At 42.4% G+C, this 16903-nt stretch overlaps 1 protein-coding gene across 3 annotated transcripts in view; it reads left to right on the forward strand.

The window, feature by feature from the left end:
- ATMIN (ATM interactor) overlaps positions 1-16903 on the forward strand; it is a 28670-nt gene that overhangs the window by 929 nt on the left and 10838 nt on the right. The window contains exons 2-5 of one of the 3 annotated variants that reach the window (XM_070612356.1): positions 7254-7430; positions 8253-8378; positions 9149-9348; positions 10004-13793. The exons of 1 other annotated variant lie outside the window; for it this stretch is intronic. In XM_070612356.1, coding sequence (XP_070468457.1) covers positions 7254-7307 — 54 coding nt within the window. In that variant the 3' untranslated portion in view covers positions 7308-7430; positions 8253-8378; positions 9149-9348; positions 10004-13793. Of the gene's footprint in view, positions 1-7253; positions 7431-8252; positions 8379-9148; positions 9349-10003; positions 13794-16903 lie in introns of those variants that run through there. One more of the 3 variants, XM_070612355.1, reaches the window with a different exon arrangement.

Raw genomic sequence — 16903 nt, forward strand, 5'->3', positions numbered from 1 at the left:
AAGCCAGACGTCCAGCACACCCCCGCCAAGACCTATTCAGGCCTCGTCTCCCAGTCCTTACAATAGGAAGTTTCCTTCCACCACTTCTGAGTCTTTCTGTGCCAACGGTGACGTAATTCCAAAGCGTGTCGCGAAAGCACTTTGGTGGACACTAGCTTCGACGGTGTGAGCTGCTTCAGGAGCGAGTTGAAGTCGCCCGGCGCGGCGCGTGTCCCGCGCATCCTCCGGGTGGGTGCATCCTCCGGGTGCATCCTCCTGGGAGACTTGCTTAGAGTCAGGCTCTCACAAGGGTTTCACAGCAGAAAGTTTGAGCTGAGGGTGGCTAGGAGGGCAGACGGGTCGCCCGGGAAGGGCAGTCCCCTTCCAGCCCCGCCTGGACGAGACGCGGCAGCGTTCCGCTGAGGATTCCCCAGCCCGATCCGGAGATGTCCGCGGAGGTGGGCTGAGCAGGACCCTGCGGGCGTCTGCCGTCTTCCTCCGAATAGTTCTGATTTTCTTCCAGGACCCGAGTGCAGTAACTCTGGGAATAGTCTTCAATCTCCTGTTTCCTCTTTCATACTGAATTTTAACTGAATCCTTCCTTTTCTTATCCGTATTTTATCTTGAGTGGGTGAACTGTCTATCTGTAGGAATTCCACCCCCTGATCCCTTGGTTCTCTCTAGCGGGTGTAGGACAGCCATCACTCCCTTCTCTGTCCTCCCCTGAGCCACAGACAGCTCTGAGCACAGATGAAGCTGTCAGTCTGCCCGGGCCCCTCCTTGTGTTGGCCTGAACAGTTTATACTGTTCTTTTCCCTGGAGTTGCTGTCTGGAGCTCTCTGTCTCAGGACTTTGTGAAGCATCTGTAAGCATAAAGATACCATTTACTCGACAGGACTAGTTTGATAGTAGACAGTAGGTTTATTTCGAATTAGGTTTTTAAAATATGTGAAGTTCGGGAATTCCGAAGATCCTGATAAAATATAATAAGCCTGAGAAGGAGGAATATGTTTAAAGCAGACACAAATGTTGGCAGACAGATCTTGTGTTGGACCTCAGCGTTTCAGGGTATCAGTGTCCTCCCTTCCCTCGAGTTAATGGTGTGAAGGCATGCTTCCAGTTCTAGTCATTTTTCGGATTTCTCTTGCCTGAAGACAGCATGATGTGGTCAAGATCCCTTTCTGAACTGAAAACGTTAACCATGAAGAAATGGACTCTCTTGAGTTTCCTTCCTAGGTCACTGGGGAGCCCTGTTTCAGCAGGAATTAAAGAAACCTCACCCAGAACCGTCGTTATTCTTTTCTTGTCAGACAGGCTCACTTTCCTGCTTTGTTCTGCCGTTCTAACCTGGTGGCCTGTACTCCCTGAGCATCTGCTGTCTTGGTGGAAAGGGAGTTCATTTTCTTTAGTGAAGGTGGCATATGTGACAAAGTAGTGTGTCTCTATGGTGGGGGGGCAGTATGGTGAATCTGTACTCTCCATCTGGATCCCGAGTAGAAGGCTCTTGACTTCAAACATTACTCTTGACACTTGATGTTCTCCAAGTATTGGAAAGACGGAGGGAGGAGGAAGAGGCCTGGGGACACGAGCAGACTAGGAGCTCCCTGTGGTTTTGAAAGCCGTCTGTGTTTAGACCAGAGACTCCACTACCAGTGGAGCGCACGCCTACTTTCTGCCCGTGAGCTAGTCTGAGTCTCTCTGCTCGGCAGATTTGCATAATACTCAGTGGAATATTTCGTTCTCTTGGTTACAGATACTTGCATAATTCTAGTTTCTTTCCTGGTTTTTATTTTTTCTAGATGATGATCATCTTTATTCCCTTCCCCATTTGTTGCTGTATGGTTCTTATTTTATTCTAATCTTTCTGAACAAGATACCCCGTTTCCAACCAAATATTCCCTTCTTAACGTAAATGATTAAAAAACTCTTCCAAAGGATAATGGGTAAGAGTGGGGATTAAACTGTAAGGGTTTGGGTACATACTGCTTTTTGGCTTTGTGTAGGTTCTTAAGGTAGATGTCTGTATTCCATATCCTGTAAGGAAGTCTGGAAATACTGTATCCTAGGCTGGCCTTGCCCACAGAGAAATCCATGAAAAATGAAAGCTGGTGATTCAGGGAGAGGAAGAATAGGAGTAAATGGACATTTCTTGATTGTTAGAGATTCTTTTATTCCTCATGTTTGAAAGCAGTGAAGGGGACACGTGGGCCCTTAAGTAACCTCTTATCCAGCAACATTTATGTTTTTGAAACATAGCTTAGAAGATTTTGTATTATTTTTAGTCCAGGGGATTGCTTTTAATGATTTGCCGGGAAGTTTGTTTAAAAAGCAAAGGAAAAGAAATGTTCCAAGTTGCTTTAGACCATATTGTACAAGAGCTTCTAATTTTAAATTTAGAGTCAGTAGTCAACAAAGCGAAGTAGTTTTCTTCTTGGGTGCTTTCGGTGAACACAGTCAGGCGCTAGAGGAGCTGTAATGCCTTTTTTCCCATTTTTGCCATGATTCTTACAATCCTTTCCTTTTCCTCTCTCTTCTTCAATTTTGTCCTTCCTCTTACTTTTCTCTTCTTCTGTATCTTTGCTTTTTTCCATCTTGTTTTCGATTGTTTCCTCTCATAGGTTCTTTTTCACTCTTTTACTTAAAATGTTTCATAAACATTTTATGAAGTTTTTTTTTTATTTTAAAATGTTTTGTAAACAGCTACCCCAAAAAAGTAGAACGAACACGAAGTATTTTTCGTGTATATTTTTTGTGATTATGCACACAAAAGATAAAGTACAAACAGTCTGTCAAATTTTATTCTTGGATGTACATAGAACTTCCGAACAAAACATCACTTTCCCACTGCAGTTCCTGTTTTTTGTGCCATCACCATTTCTTATCTGCCCTGTTCTCTTCTCAGCCAGCCTACCCTTTGAGCCTTATTGTCTCAGGACAAGAATGGGAAGAAGGCCCAGGAACTGGCGTGGGGTGGTGGGGATGGGGAGGGCTGAGGAGTTGGCCCTCGGAAAGCAGGAAAGTGCACAGTGTCAGATTGTTGCCATGCCTGTAACAACAGCAACAAGGAGATTGTTGTTGTCCAGGGTGGCTGTCTTTAGTGTCTCGTCCGGGTGCATGATATAGTTTTGGCTTAGACTGCTGCTTGAACATGTTCAGTATAATGCCACAATTTTTATTGACCATTTACTCCATTCACAATATTCAGAAATGCAATAGAAGATACAAATATATTCCTCCCCTTGAAAAGGTCTGGGGAATTTTAAGTAGTTCCATTAGATATAACAGAGAAACAACAGAAGAGAAAGGTAGTTTGAACCCTTGTATATGGCAGGGGACTTTGAATGTCCCAGGCTAGGGAAATTTGGACTGGAGTAGTATTGGGGTGCCACTGAAAGCGTTCGAGTGAGTAACGACATGATCAGAGCTATACTTTAGAAAGACGAATCTGGCAAAGGGTGAATGAAAAAGAGATTGAAAGTCTAGGAATTAGTTAAGAGGTTAATGACAGAGTCCGGAGAGTCAGGAGGACTTGAACTAATGATGCCAGCAGTGAGAAAGGAAAGGCGAGCAAGTGGTAGAAGACACTTAAAAAGAGAAGTCACCGTTCTAATTGCGAAAACTCAGACGCAGCCAAGATGTCCTTCAGGAGGTGAATGGATGAATAAACTGTGGCACATCCAGACCATGAAGTATTATTGAGCACTAAAAAGAAATGAGCTATCAAGCCATGAAGAGACTTGGAGGAAATTTAGATGCAATTTAAGTGAAAGAAGCCAATCTGAAAAGGCTACACACTGTATGATTCCAACTGTATGACATCCTGGAAGAGGCAAAACTGTGGAGACAGTAGAAAGATTGGTGGTTGCCAGGGCTTAAGGGGAAGGATGTTCTGAGTAGGTGGAGCCCAGAGGATTTTTAGGGCAGTGAAAATACTCTGTATGATACTCGAACGTTGGATACATGTCATTCTCCATCTGTCGAAACCCATAGAATGTACAACAGCAAGAGTGAACTCGAATATCAGCTGTGGACTTTGGGTGGTAATGATGTGTCAGTGTAGGTTTTATCAGTTGTAACAGATGTACCACTTTGGTGGGGGATGTTAGAAGTGGAACAGGCTGTACATGTTTGGAGATGGGGTATATGGGAACTCTCTGTACTTTTCACTCAGTTTTGCTGTGAACCTAAAACTTCTCTTAAAACATACGGTTTCTTAATTTTGTAAAAAGTGAACAGGTATATGAGAACTTGATAGGGAGTTGTTTTGTTGGGTTTTTCTAAGATTGGCACCTCAGCTAACATCTGTGGCCGATCTTCTTTTTCCTTCTTCTCCCCAAAGCCCCCAGTCCGTAGTTGTGTATTCTAGCTGTGGGTCTTCCTGGCTGTGCTATGTGGGACGCTACCTCATCGTGGCCTGACGAGCGGTGCCATGTCCTCGCCCAGGATCCGAACCTGAGAAACCCTGGGCTGCTGAAGCAGAGCATGTGATCTTAACCACTCGGCCATGGGGCCAGCATCGTGATAGGGAGTTTGAAAAGGGATAATAAAAAGGATTGCTAAGCAGAACTGAGGATGTATCAGAAGCGAGCGTGAATTTTGTTGTGACCCTGCAGGCAGAGTTTATGTAACATTGGATAGCCTAGAACATAAAAGGGGGCCATTTCTGGCATATAACTAAAGAGGCGTTTGATAATGGTTAAGTCAATGAAGGATTTTACAATCTTCCTTAATATTCTCCCCACATTTCATTTTCTCTTGCTAATAACACTAGGTGGAAAAAATATAAGTTACTTAAAAGTATTTCATTACAAAAAACACTAGGGGGCCGGCCCAGTTGTATAGTAGTTAAGTTTATGTGCTCTGCTTCAGCAGCTGGGGGTTCACAAGTTCAGATCCCAGGCGTGGCCCTACGCACCACTTGTCAGGCCATGCTGTGGCAGCATCCCATATATAAAGTAGAGGAAGGTGGGCACAGATGTTAGCCCAGGGCCACTCTTCCTCAGCAAAAAGAGGAGGATTGGCGGCAGATGTTAGCTCAGGGCAAATCTTCCTTAAAAAAAATAATAAAATTTAAAAAATTTAAAAAACACTAGATGAATTGGTGAATGAGATGAGTTTGGTGATGAGAGGCAGTGTCAATTGTCATTAAAGCTAGAAGATTCAAAAGCAGATTTCAATCAGACATTCACAAAGACAATATTTAATGTAAAGTACTAGTTTAGCTTAGCTTATTGGCATTAAGTTGGTTGGCAAAAAGCAAAAGAAGAAACAAAAATCTCCATAGCAGATAACTAATAGCTGTAATAACTGAGTAGCTATGCGATAAGCACTGTTCTAAACCCCGGACGTTATTTACCAGGTCCTCACAAGAACCCTGACGTAGATCCTATTACGATGCCTACTTTACGGATAAGGAAACCAAGACAGTTCATTTTCCCAAGGTCACGGGAAAGTGGCAAGGTGGAGAGTTCAAACTGGCAGTCCATATTCCAGAACCCATGGTTTAACCACTAGACCACCGTTCTTAAGCTAAGTTACACATTGGGTTCATCCAGGGAGATTTTAAAACCAAACACGTGGATCCCTAATCCCTACTCAAAACTAATTATATCAGAATACCTGAGGATGGGCCCAGGCATAGGTATTTTTTTTTAAGTGCCTCAAGTGATTTTCATAGGCTGCCAGGGTTGAGAACCACTGCCCTACACTGGACTGCCTTTGTAAAAATGCTCCGCGTTTAGTGTGCAATTGTTCTCTTTAAGCGTGAAGACAATACCAAGAGGTGTATAAAGCAGTCTTTACCCTTAAGAAATTTAGTTAGGAAGCCAGCCCCAACGGCCTAGTAGTTAAAGTTCAGCACACTCCACTTTGGCGGCCCGGGTTCAGTTCTCAAGCAGAGAACCACACCACTCGTCTGTCAGTAGCCGTGCTCTTGCACTGCTCACATAGAAGAACTAAAAGGACTTACAACTAGGATATACAACTATGTACTGGGGCTTTGGGGAGGAGAGTAAATAAATACTGATTAACAGAGTTATTTGCTTTTCTTATGGGAAAAAACAATTTAGGGAAATAAGAACTCTGGAAGAAAATGATAGTATTTAAGATAGCTTAAGTTAGGTACCGTCTTTGATTAACAGAGTTATTTGCTTTTCTTATGGGAAAAAAAAATTTAGGGAAATAAGAACTCTGGAAGAAAATGATAGTATTTAAGATAGCTTAAGTTAGGTACCGTCTTGGAATTTAGACAAGGAATAGATCTATAGATGTGGGTAGTGAGCCTGAACAAGGGACTGTGGTTTATTGAGAATGTGATCTGGTCTAGGCTCTATGCTAATACAATACAAGATAATCCTGAGAGTTAACTGTTCTCTCTGTTTTAGAAATGAGTAGGGACTGGACCCGTGGCATAGTGGTTAAGTTCAGCATGCTCTGCTTTGGCGGCATGGGTTCCTGGGTTCGGAACCCAGGCACGGACCTATACCACTCATCAGCCATGTTGTGGCAGCAACCCAAAAAAAAGAGGAAGATTGGCAAGGGATGTTAGCTCAGGGCAAATCTTCCTTAGCTAAAAAAACAAAGAAATGAGTAAGCTGGCTCAGAGAGGTTAAATACCTTGTCCCTGGCCACACCCCTAGTCAGTGGTAGAAATGGCTTACAGGTCTTTCATACATGCTGTTTCCACCATTGCATTCTGCCTGAAGGGAGGAGATGAGAGGATGTGGGACAAACTGGGCCTTCAAGAAGGACGGTCATCCAAGAATGGATGTGGAGGATGGAATTGGAGGTGGGAAGAGTGTTAGGCTGAGTAGGGTAGGGTATGAAAAGGGAACAGAAAAAGATGTGGTTATAATTGTAGATTGGAGGCATAATGAGGAGTTGGGATTTTAGTATACATACCTTTTTTAAAAAATACCATTAGGTCGTACATACAAATAATTTTTTGGATTGTTGAATTTGTTATAACATTAGAAGAGGAAGGATTGTAAAAGGAGGGACCAGTGTGGAATACATGGAGGAATAGCTGACTGAATATGATATCATTGAATGATAAATTCTGTTCTTTAAAAATAAAACAAGAATAATTTATTTTCCCCTCTAAATGAGTGGGCACAGACTCAACAAGATCAACAGGTTCCTCTTGAGATTCAGTGGAAAAGCAAAGGGAGATAGTGTTAGCTACATGGTTATGAATTTCTCACTTCTCTGGGTACACACTGATGGTAGAGAAGGAGGTGGGCGTGTTCCAAAAGTAATGAATCCTTTCTCATCAGAACACCAGAGGACCAGAATATCTGCGTGCTGCTGTGGCAACAGCTGAGGCCTGAGCGCATGTCCAATTGTTTCCAGTCACCTGTAGAGAGGTCCGTCACCCCCTACCTTGCGTTAGGGCCAGCTGGGCGTAGCCAGACAAGAATTAAACTGGAGGTCATAGGTGTCTCACACCTAAGGTATGTGGGCTCATCAAGGGTAACAAGACAGAGCACATCAAGCTAAATTAACTCACTAATTATTTTAAAACTCCTGGCCAAAAAGTCAATCACATGCCTAATAACAAAGGATTGTTAGTTACATGAGTTAATATATATAAAGTGCTTAGAACAGTGCCTGACACAGTCGTGAAAGCTGTCAGTGCAGGCCACTATAAGGATTATTAAATTTCAGACATAGCATGGTGCCTGTATTCAAGCTGCTATATAAAAGTTGTGTTGACAAGTTTTAGCTACTTTAGGGGGTAATGTGATTGATGATGAGAGAAAGTCACAATGCTGTTTATCAGGAAGGCCTAGACCATAGTCAAAGGAGGTTTTTCCAGGGCTCACACTAATTCACTGGGGGTGGGCTCAAAGGGAAGGGAAGACCTAAGGATGATACCAAAATCTTGAGCCTGAGAAACTGTAAATATACCGCTTACAAATAGAGAAGCTGGCTTGAAGGGCAGAGATTTTAAGTTTAGAAGGAGAACTTTTAAAGGAATACATAGAAGATTTTTTAAATAACGTCGTTTGCTTTTTTGTTTTTTTGAAAAATTTTAACAGATTTATTGAGCTAAGGTTTACACACCATAAAATTTACCTGTTTTAAGTGAATGATTCAATTACTTTTTAGTAGATTTACATAGTTGTGCAGCCATCACCACAATCCAACTTTCGCATATTTTCATCACCCTAAACAGATCTCCTGTGCCTGTCTTAGTCACTCCTTGTTTCTTCTCCCAGCCTGTTCTATTGGGTTTTTGAAAATAATTATTTAAAGTAATTTTTCTTTTGCAGGATGGCATAGTAAATCCAACAATAAGAAAAGATTTGAAAACTGTACCGAAATTCTACTGTTGTCCAATTGAAGGATGCCCTAGAGGCCCTGACAGACCATTTTCTCAATTTTCTCTCGTAAAACAGGTATTTTACTTGTCTTAAGTATACTTCTCTGAGGATGAAATGAGGAAGTTATAACTTAATGTGCATTCTAATTACTTAACAAACGTAACTAGAGAATTGAACAGAAAGCTGCTTGTGAGGACAGCCAGCCAAGAGTCCCTCAGTTGGGCAAAAGTGAGTAGGGTGTCATACAATGGAAGGAGCCGCAGGGCTTGTTCTGGAGGGGAAGATGTCCAGAAGTGGATTCAGAGACAAAGAAAAGGAGACCCGTTCATCAAAGAATGAGAACATGTGTACTTCCAGATCTCAGGGCGAATCTGTATGCCTCCAAGGTCAGAGAGCAAAGGCACAAAGGAATTGTTCTCCCAGGGGAGCGGGGAAACTGCCTGAATTTGGGCAAGAAGAATTTCAGAAGCAGCTGCTTAAGGGGAGGGACTAGGGACAGAGGCGGCTCAGGACTGGAAGAAATTGGCAGCTTGAATCTTCCCTGAGGGTTTGCTGGAGGGTCCTGGACAGAGCATGGCAAACTGTTTTCTGCCTGCAGCAGATGGAAACCTGAATGGTGGGCGCGAGGGATTGTTTCCAGAACAGTCTCTTCACTTTCACAGAGTGAGAGTGATAGGGAGGAGAGGCCTGTGATCAACTGCAATTTGCCTGCTTTTACATTCTTTTGATTTGGACTGCTATATTTTATCATGTAAAATCATTGTTAATTTGGTTATATTCATGGTTTTTTAAATGTTTTGAGCATTTGCAGTTTTTCGTTTTAGTCTCTTCTGTGTTCTTCCTAGCACTTTATGAAAATGCATGCTGAAAAGAAGCATAAATGTAGTAAGTGCAGCAATTCTTATGGCACTGAATGGGACTTGAAAAGGCACGCCGAGGATTGCGGCAAGACCTTCCAGTGCACGTGTGGCTGTCCCTATGCCAGCAGAACTGCCTTACAGTCCCACGTCTACCGAACTGGCCATGAGATCCCCGCAGAACACAGGTAAAGGGGAAGAAACGGTGGCCGAAAGGTCAACAGCTGTGGGGAGAGTTTCAAGTGGACCTGCCTGGAGTAATGGAGCAAAGGTGATATGGAAGAAGGGAGCTTGCAGAAATGGCAGCAGCACTAGCAAGGGCTCGGCATCTCTTGACCCAATTGTTCTTCCCTATTCTTGCTCCTAACTCCTTTTGAGGGTCTCTTATTGTTCCCAACTGAAAATCTCAACTTCCAGCATTTTCTACTAGAGAGATATTAGATTGTTGAAGAGATAAGTTTTATCAGTGCAACTCTACTTCATTTTAAAGATGAAATTTATATTTGGAGTAATAACTTCCATTTAGAAATGATAACAGTTGCATTGTATAATCTGTTAGCTTCCTTATGCTTACAGATCTAAGTTGAGTTCTAGTACTTAGAGCTTTACCCAAAAGAAGGTATGCTTCCTCCTTCCCTGTTTGCATGTTTCTGAACTTCTACCTCCGTATAGTAGGCCCAGTTCTCGAAGAGTTAGGAAGAATGGATTTCTCTTCCCTGGGTTGAATCTGACCGCTACTGTAGATGTGGAAAATAGCATTTGTAAGTGAAGATACAGTGCCAGGGTTGAAGAAAGCTGCAGTTTAAAATTGCTTTTCTCTTTTTACTCTGTCATTGTTCTCAGGGATCCACCTAGTAAGAAAAGGAAAATGGAAAACTGTCTGCACAACCAGAAGTTGTCCAGTAAGACCCTTGAGTCCTTGAACAACCAACCAGCCCCGAGACCAGACGCTCAAGAACTAGAAACTTCAGAAATAAAGCTAGTCGCTTCCTTTGAAGACTCTTGCAGCTCTAATGCCAGAAAGCAGCCTCTTACAACACCTCCGAGATATCCTCAGAAGTTGCTTTTACCAAAGCCCAAAGTGGCTTTGATTAAACTCCCCATTATGCAGTTTTCTCCTCTGCCTGTCTTTGTGCCTACAGCCGACTCCTCGGGCCAGCCTGTGGTGTTCGGTGTCGATCATCAGGGCTCTGCCCCGGGTGCCGTGCACTTACTGCCCTTGTCAATAGGAACCCTGATCCTTGGCCTAGATTCAGAGGCTTGCTCTCTTAAGGAGAGCCTCCCTCTTTCAAAAATTGTGAATCCTGTTGGTGTTGAGCCAATTAGTATAGGTGTTCAAGTGAACTTGGGTAAAAGTCCGTCTGATCCTTTACAGGAACCAGGGAACACATGTCAAAAGAACAGCATTTCTTCAATCAATGTACAGACAGATCTATCTTATGCCACACAACACTTCATACCTTCTGCACAGTGGGCCAGCCCTGATTCCTCCGTATCGTCTTGTTCTCAAACTGATTTGACGTTTGGTTCTCAAGTTTCCCTTCCCATTAGTGTTCATACTCAAACATTTTTGCCCAATTCTAAAGTAACCTCATCTATAGCGGCTCAGACTGATGCATTTGTAGATGCCTGTTTCCAGTCAGGTGGGATCTCCAGAGAAACTCAAACCAGTGGAATGCAAAGTCCAGCAGATGAGCGAGTACAGATGGCCCAAGCTGTAATGTGTGGAGACATTTTTGAGAGCGTGCATTCCTCATACGGTGTTTCTACAGACAGTGTTGTAAGCGGCGGCTTAGCAGCAGAGACCGTAACTCACGGTTTGTTAGCGCAGAGCCAGCCTAAGACTCTAAATCAAGATAGTGAGAAATCCACACCAATTGTAAACTTCGGTGTGCAGAATAGTATGCTGCCTTCACAGAACATGACAGATAACCAGACCCAAACCATAGATTTATTAAGTGATTTAGAAAACATCTTGTCAAGTAATCTGCCTGGTCAAACACTGGACAACCGTAGTCTTTTGTCTGACACAAGTACTGGACCTGACACCCAGCTCCCGTCTGGCCCAACACAGAATCCTGCAATTGATTTTGATATTGAAGAGTTCTTTTCGGCCTCAAATATCCAGACTCAGACTGAAGAGAGTGAGCTTGGCACCATGGCCACTGAGCCAGTCTTGGAATCGCTGGACATAGAGACCCAAACTGACTTCTTGCTTGCAGACACCTCTGCCCAGTCCTACGGTTGTAGGGGGACTTCTAACTTCCTAGGCCTTGAAATGTTTGACACGCAGACACAGACAGACTTAAACTTCTTTTTAGACAGTAGCCCTCATCTGCCTCTGGGAAGTATTCTGAAACACTCCGGCTTTTCCATGAGTACTGATTCATCTGACACAGAGACCCAAACCGAAGGAATCTCCGCTGCTAAAAACATGCCTGCTCTGGAGAGCAAAGTTCAGTTGAACAGCACAGAAACACAGACCATGAGCTCTGGCTTTGAAGCCCTGGGGAGCTTGTTCTGCACCAGCAATGAAACTCAAACGGCAATGGACGACTTTCTTCTGGCCGATTTGGCCTGGAACACAATGGAATCTCAGTTCAGTTCTGTGGAAACCCAGACGTGTGCAGAACTACACACAGTCTCCAGCTTCTAACAACGGAGGCCACGTGTGGGATGGCGTTTACGATTTCCTTCTGGATTTAGAAACTGGAGAATGGGGACAACAGTATTAACTCTATTGAATGTAGTCTGTGACGCAGTTACTTCAATTCTTCGAGGTTCTTTGCCTTTTGTATGTGTAAACATGAAATTTGTGTATAAATGTGAGTGTATTATAAAATGTAAGATGTTGACCTGAAAATGATTGTTTTTGTGTTGCCGACGTTTGCCGTTTCACAGCTAGTCTTCTCATCTTAAAAAAAAAATGTATTTCACCTTTAAAACCCATCTAACTATTTATCTGAAGCCAAGCTTACCAGGTACTAGGGTACAAACTTTTCAAATCTTCAAAACATTTTAGTCAAAGTGTGACTTGCTTAACTTAAATTTGTACCTAAAATATTTTTGACAGTGCTTGTGAGAAATTCCTGTTTTCTGATAGTAGTATCTAGAGACTTCTGCTGCTGCACCATCAGATTGAAACACCAGTGCTTAGATGGTTTGAGACTCATGCTGCCTGCAGCTTCATCTGCTTTGACATCTCACTCTTTTCTGATTTGAAGACACAAAGGAAAACTACAGCCATCTTTAGCTTTTGAGACAGCTTTCATGTACTCATTGCCATTCCTTCTTTACATGAACTATTATTGATACCCATGTAAGTGTACAGTACCTTCCTCACAAGGCACATGTTGCTGTAAAATTACTGCTTAAAGAAGTAGTGGCAAGCGCTTAGCGTAAATAGCGATCCTTCTGGTCTAAATAAGAGTAAGTCCTCCCAACCATGGAAATGCTGGATTGTGGAATCATGCCTGTTAGCTCCTGCTGGAGGGAGCGTGCCCCCAAACGTCCCTCATGCTCTCTGCAGTAGGCCAGGGTGCAGCTCCAGAGCTGCTTCTCAAAGGACACCGACAGGCTGGATCTGAGTTTTGTCGCTCTCAATGTTAGAAAAAATAATGCAAAGAGAAAAGGACATTCCCCTCTAAATTTCACTGCTGTGCATAAGCTTGATAGGGCAAGAGTGCAATCAACAATTAAAGTGAATCTTCCCTCCATCCACCTCTCATCGTTTTCTTAAGGAAGGACATTGGTCTAGCAAGGGTATTTGTGCCTTGAGAGCAATTATAGAATAGATTCATGTAAAATAGGCTATTCTGCATTTTGTTGCTTTATTTATTTGTCTGTTTAGAGAGGCTGATACCAAACAGTCTTCTTCAAGGAAAACGAGGTGAAGACCAGTTGCTTCAATAATCAAGAACATCTGTGTTTTGAGATGGGCGTATGGTCAGGGTCCTTTTGGGGTTTTCTTTATTTAGGAGATCCTGAATTCTTGATTGTTGGCCAACTTTCAGGCAAGTAAAAATCAGTACAGCCTGTAAGTTTTCTAAGTTTACGAAAAGAAAAAAATGCTCTGTTCCTTCTGTGGCGCATGCTTGTGTTGCTGAAGACTAAATCCTCAAAATAAAATCTAAGGAGAGGACTAATAATTCATTAAAGTAAGCTGATGGTGTTGCTACTAATTCCTATCCCGTAGGAGCATTGCTGAGATGGGTAAATAACATATCCTGGGCAGATGAACTCAACCTGGTAGATGAACGTTTGCTTTGGTCACAGTTGCCTATGAATATGGGTTTCAAAACAAACATAAAGCCTTAACTTAGCATTTCATTGTTTTAGAATTGTCACTGCCTTAATGTTCAAACATCTATTCAAGTCCTCCTAGTAAAGGAGAAATGCATGTCTGTTTATGTTTTTTGTAAATATAAATGCAGTGATCTGCGGCTTTAAAAACAATTGTTTCTGTGGCCATGTTTGTTAATCCAGCCAATAGAGTTATTTACAGAAAAATGGAGCATGTAATAGTTCCTCATTTACAAGAAAGAACTGTTCCCCCCAAACCTTAGTTATCTGAATTGTTCTAAGATATTTGTAAAAACTGAAATTCAGTGATTAAAGAGAAGTGAGAATTCTACTTTTTTGTGTGAATTCTTCAACATACTCATAATGTGACTTATTTTGTTTCCTTAACTTTTCACAAACGCGTCATCTTCTGAAAGTCGCACAGTGCCTGGTTATTTTCATTATTGTTTTATCTTTGTTCATAAAATATGCTGACAGTTTTTCTAATAGAAAATGAAAAGACACTCCATTACCAAAGTTTCTATTTTGATGTGAAGTTTTTATTTTGATAAAAACTCTACACCTTAGGATTTAAGTTTTTGGAAAATTTATTTAAAGGAAATTACTCTAATTCATGCATTTGCCAAATGTTACCATTTTATAATAGGCCTTTTATCTTTGTAAATAATGTGGTTCTGGTTTAAGAGCAAAAATAAGAGTGTTAGAGTATGAGTCATTCTTTGCTCAGTCACTAACTTGCAGGAAAGCCAAATCTGTGTGTTTCTGATTCCCTTGCCATAAAAGGGAAAATTACAGTAGAAAAATTTTGTAGACTTACCTGAAAGATGCTGAGTAAGGTTTGAAGCTACTTTTGATTAGGGGAAAATGTATCATTGTCAGTCTAGTTGTGACGTTGTTTTAGTAATAGTGGCAAATAACAGGGTGATGTTTTCATGGAATCCTTTCCAGCCTCAATTTTAGAATATTTATCTCAATTCCAGTCCAAACCTGCTCATCAAAGTCTGCTATCTAATATTGACTCTGAAGAGCACTTACTATCTGGTATGTTTAAAGCAATGCTTCTCCAGCTCGTCCTTGGAAGGCTCTTAAAGAGAAGGAGCAACATGTAACTTTGGGGGATGTAACTTTAGGGATCAAGGCTTTGAAATCTCACGAATCATGCACTTTTATTTTCCTTCTATCTCACAACGTGTGTGTGTTCTCATCTGAAGGGTGTTAAAGTGCCACTGATTAAATTTGACACTAGGAGAGGATAGTTAATCTTTTGGCTTCATACTCACTCCCAACATCTAAAAGACTGTTAAATGACATGAATTTTAATCTAGTTTCTTCAGCAAGATGCTGGCTAATATGATGTTCTTATGGCCAAAAAGAGTTGACTCAATACCCTTGTTCTGCAGTGTTCAAATCCAAAGAGTTCTCTCGGTTGTGTGAACCGTATTGATTAGCAGATACACTGATCGCTTAGTTTACATATCGAGAGAGCGGGCTAAAGAGCAGATAGAGAGGATTCGCGCGTTGTCAGTGTTTTAAACGTTAACAAATGTGGGCACTAAGTCATTTAAAAATAGACATGTTTGAAAGAAGCAATTGCCCAAATTGTAGATGAATAAAAGCATTGTCTATAATGCTTGAACTGAAAGAGTACCAATATCCATTCAGTTCTTTCAACAAACTTCAGAAAAAACTAAATTTTATAGTGCCTTACTAATAAATAACAAACACATTTGTAACTTTGTTCTAAATCCACAAATTCAAAAATAGCGAAGGTTGGCGTAGGAGAAACTTACTGCGTAAGGCCCCTCCATTAACTTTTGGTACTTTACTCTCAAGCAAGTTAATCTTACAGGACATAAGGCTGCAAAAAAGATACAACAAAATTAAGACAAGTGATACTCTTTTTTTAGTTTATCAGTGAAACAGTCAAATATTTCAGAAAATGAAAACATTTTGGAAAACTTGTATCCCCGTGGTGACGTTCTTATTCTCAAAAGTGCCTATGTTACCTCAATGTGAACGGAAAAAAAACTGGGGGCCCAATGGAGTGAGCACATTGGCATGGTATGTTTCAGTAAAACCTTGTTCCAAGCTTGGCGTCTCCTCACTGCTTCTGCTTGTAGCTTACTCTTTGCTTTCTGGTGATCCATGCTTTTTCCATGTCCTGGGTGAAATATTTGGTTTTGTGATTGCATCTCAAACATGCTGCTGCTTAGGACTCGGGGTTTAGCCTGGGCATCGGGAGCACAGCGTTGAATCCGTCCTGGCTCCACTGTCCCAGGTAGCCTGGCAGATGGTGGGAGAGTGTTCCCTGTGGTCCCAGGGCTGCCCTTGTGTGCCCTTGGTCAGACACAAGAGCCCCAGTGTTTCTTCCCCACCTTGCTTCTCAGGAGCCCCTACTAGTGTCAAGGTTACACTGGACCCAAGCCCAGACACCCCGAAAAGCCCTAGATAGGAGGCCTCCAGTCATGCAGCTCTGCCTGCTTGGTCAACGAGGGGCTCCCACAGAGAGGGGCTGGGGCTCCTGGGGGCCCTCTGGGTCCTGAAGCTCCGGAACTGAGAGGGAGGGAGAGTGAAGGCAAATGTGATTCTGGGTTCAAATCATTTTATCGCATGGTCTTTGAAGTACAGGTAAATTTCACAATGAGGGGCAAAGTCCAGAATATAAAGAATAAAGCTAAAATTAGGGCAAGTCTCCCTGAATAGCCGAAGTCCTACATACTTGTCCAAATGTAGCCAGGCCCTATTCTGACAGAGCCTTCCCCTTTCCCTTCAGGAGTGCTACCTCTCCTGTCTCTGAGGTCTCCCTCCAGTGTCTCCCTTGCCTCCCCCAGACCCTCAGCAGCATCCCCTGGCCTCAGCCCAGCACGAGCCCTGTGTCGGGTGCTGCCACAGTTCCACTTGGTGATTTTTTAGGGTTTCAAGAACAATAGGAGTTTGGAAAGTTTTACTAATGAGACATCCAAAAATAGCAGAATGAGGGATGAAACACAGAGTCCTCCATGCTTGGTTTGACGAGGACTAGAGGAACTCAAACCGAATTGAGAGCATCATCTTGCGGTAGGAAGAGGGCCGATGGCACCTACATTACGACATGCTTAGCTCCTTTCAACGGCAGGATTTCCCCTGAAAGTCTTGTCAGGGACCTAGAACCTAATGAGGACTGTATTCTAGTAACGTTCAGCCTTCGTCTGGACTTGAACGCAAGGACCAGTTTGGATGTCCTGATTTAATCTGAGTGGACATTGGAACAAGGCCTAGAGTGACTTTATCCGCCAAGAAACAAGCTAAACCTGGGCTAATGCAAATAAGATCCCAGAGCAACTTTATTTATTAGTTGGCACTTGACTAATTATTTAGACAAAGAGATGCCGAACGCAAAACATTCTTACCTATTCACAGAGGAACCCTCTGGTCAATATTTTGCTGGCCAAATTAATTATT

Source organism: Equus przewalskii, chromosome 3 (genome assembly GCF_037783145.1).
Source record: "Equus przewalskii isolate Varuska chromosome 3, EquPr2, whole genome shotgun sequence".
Classification (NCBI taxonomy): Eukaryota; Metazoa; Chordata; class Mammalia; order Perissodactyla; family Equidae; genus Equus; species Equus przewalskii.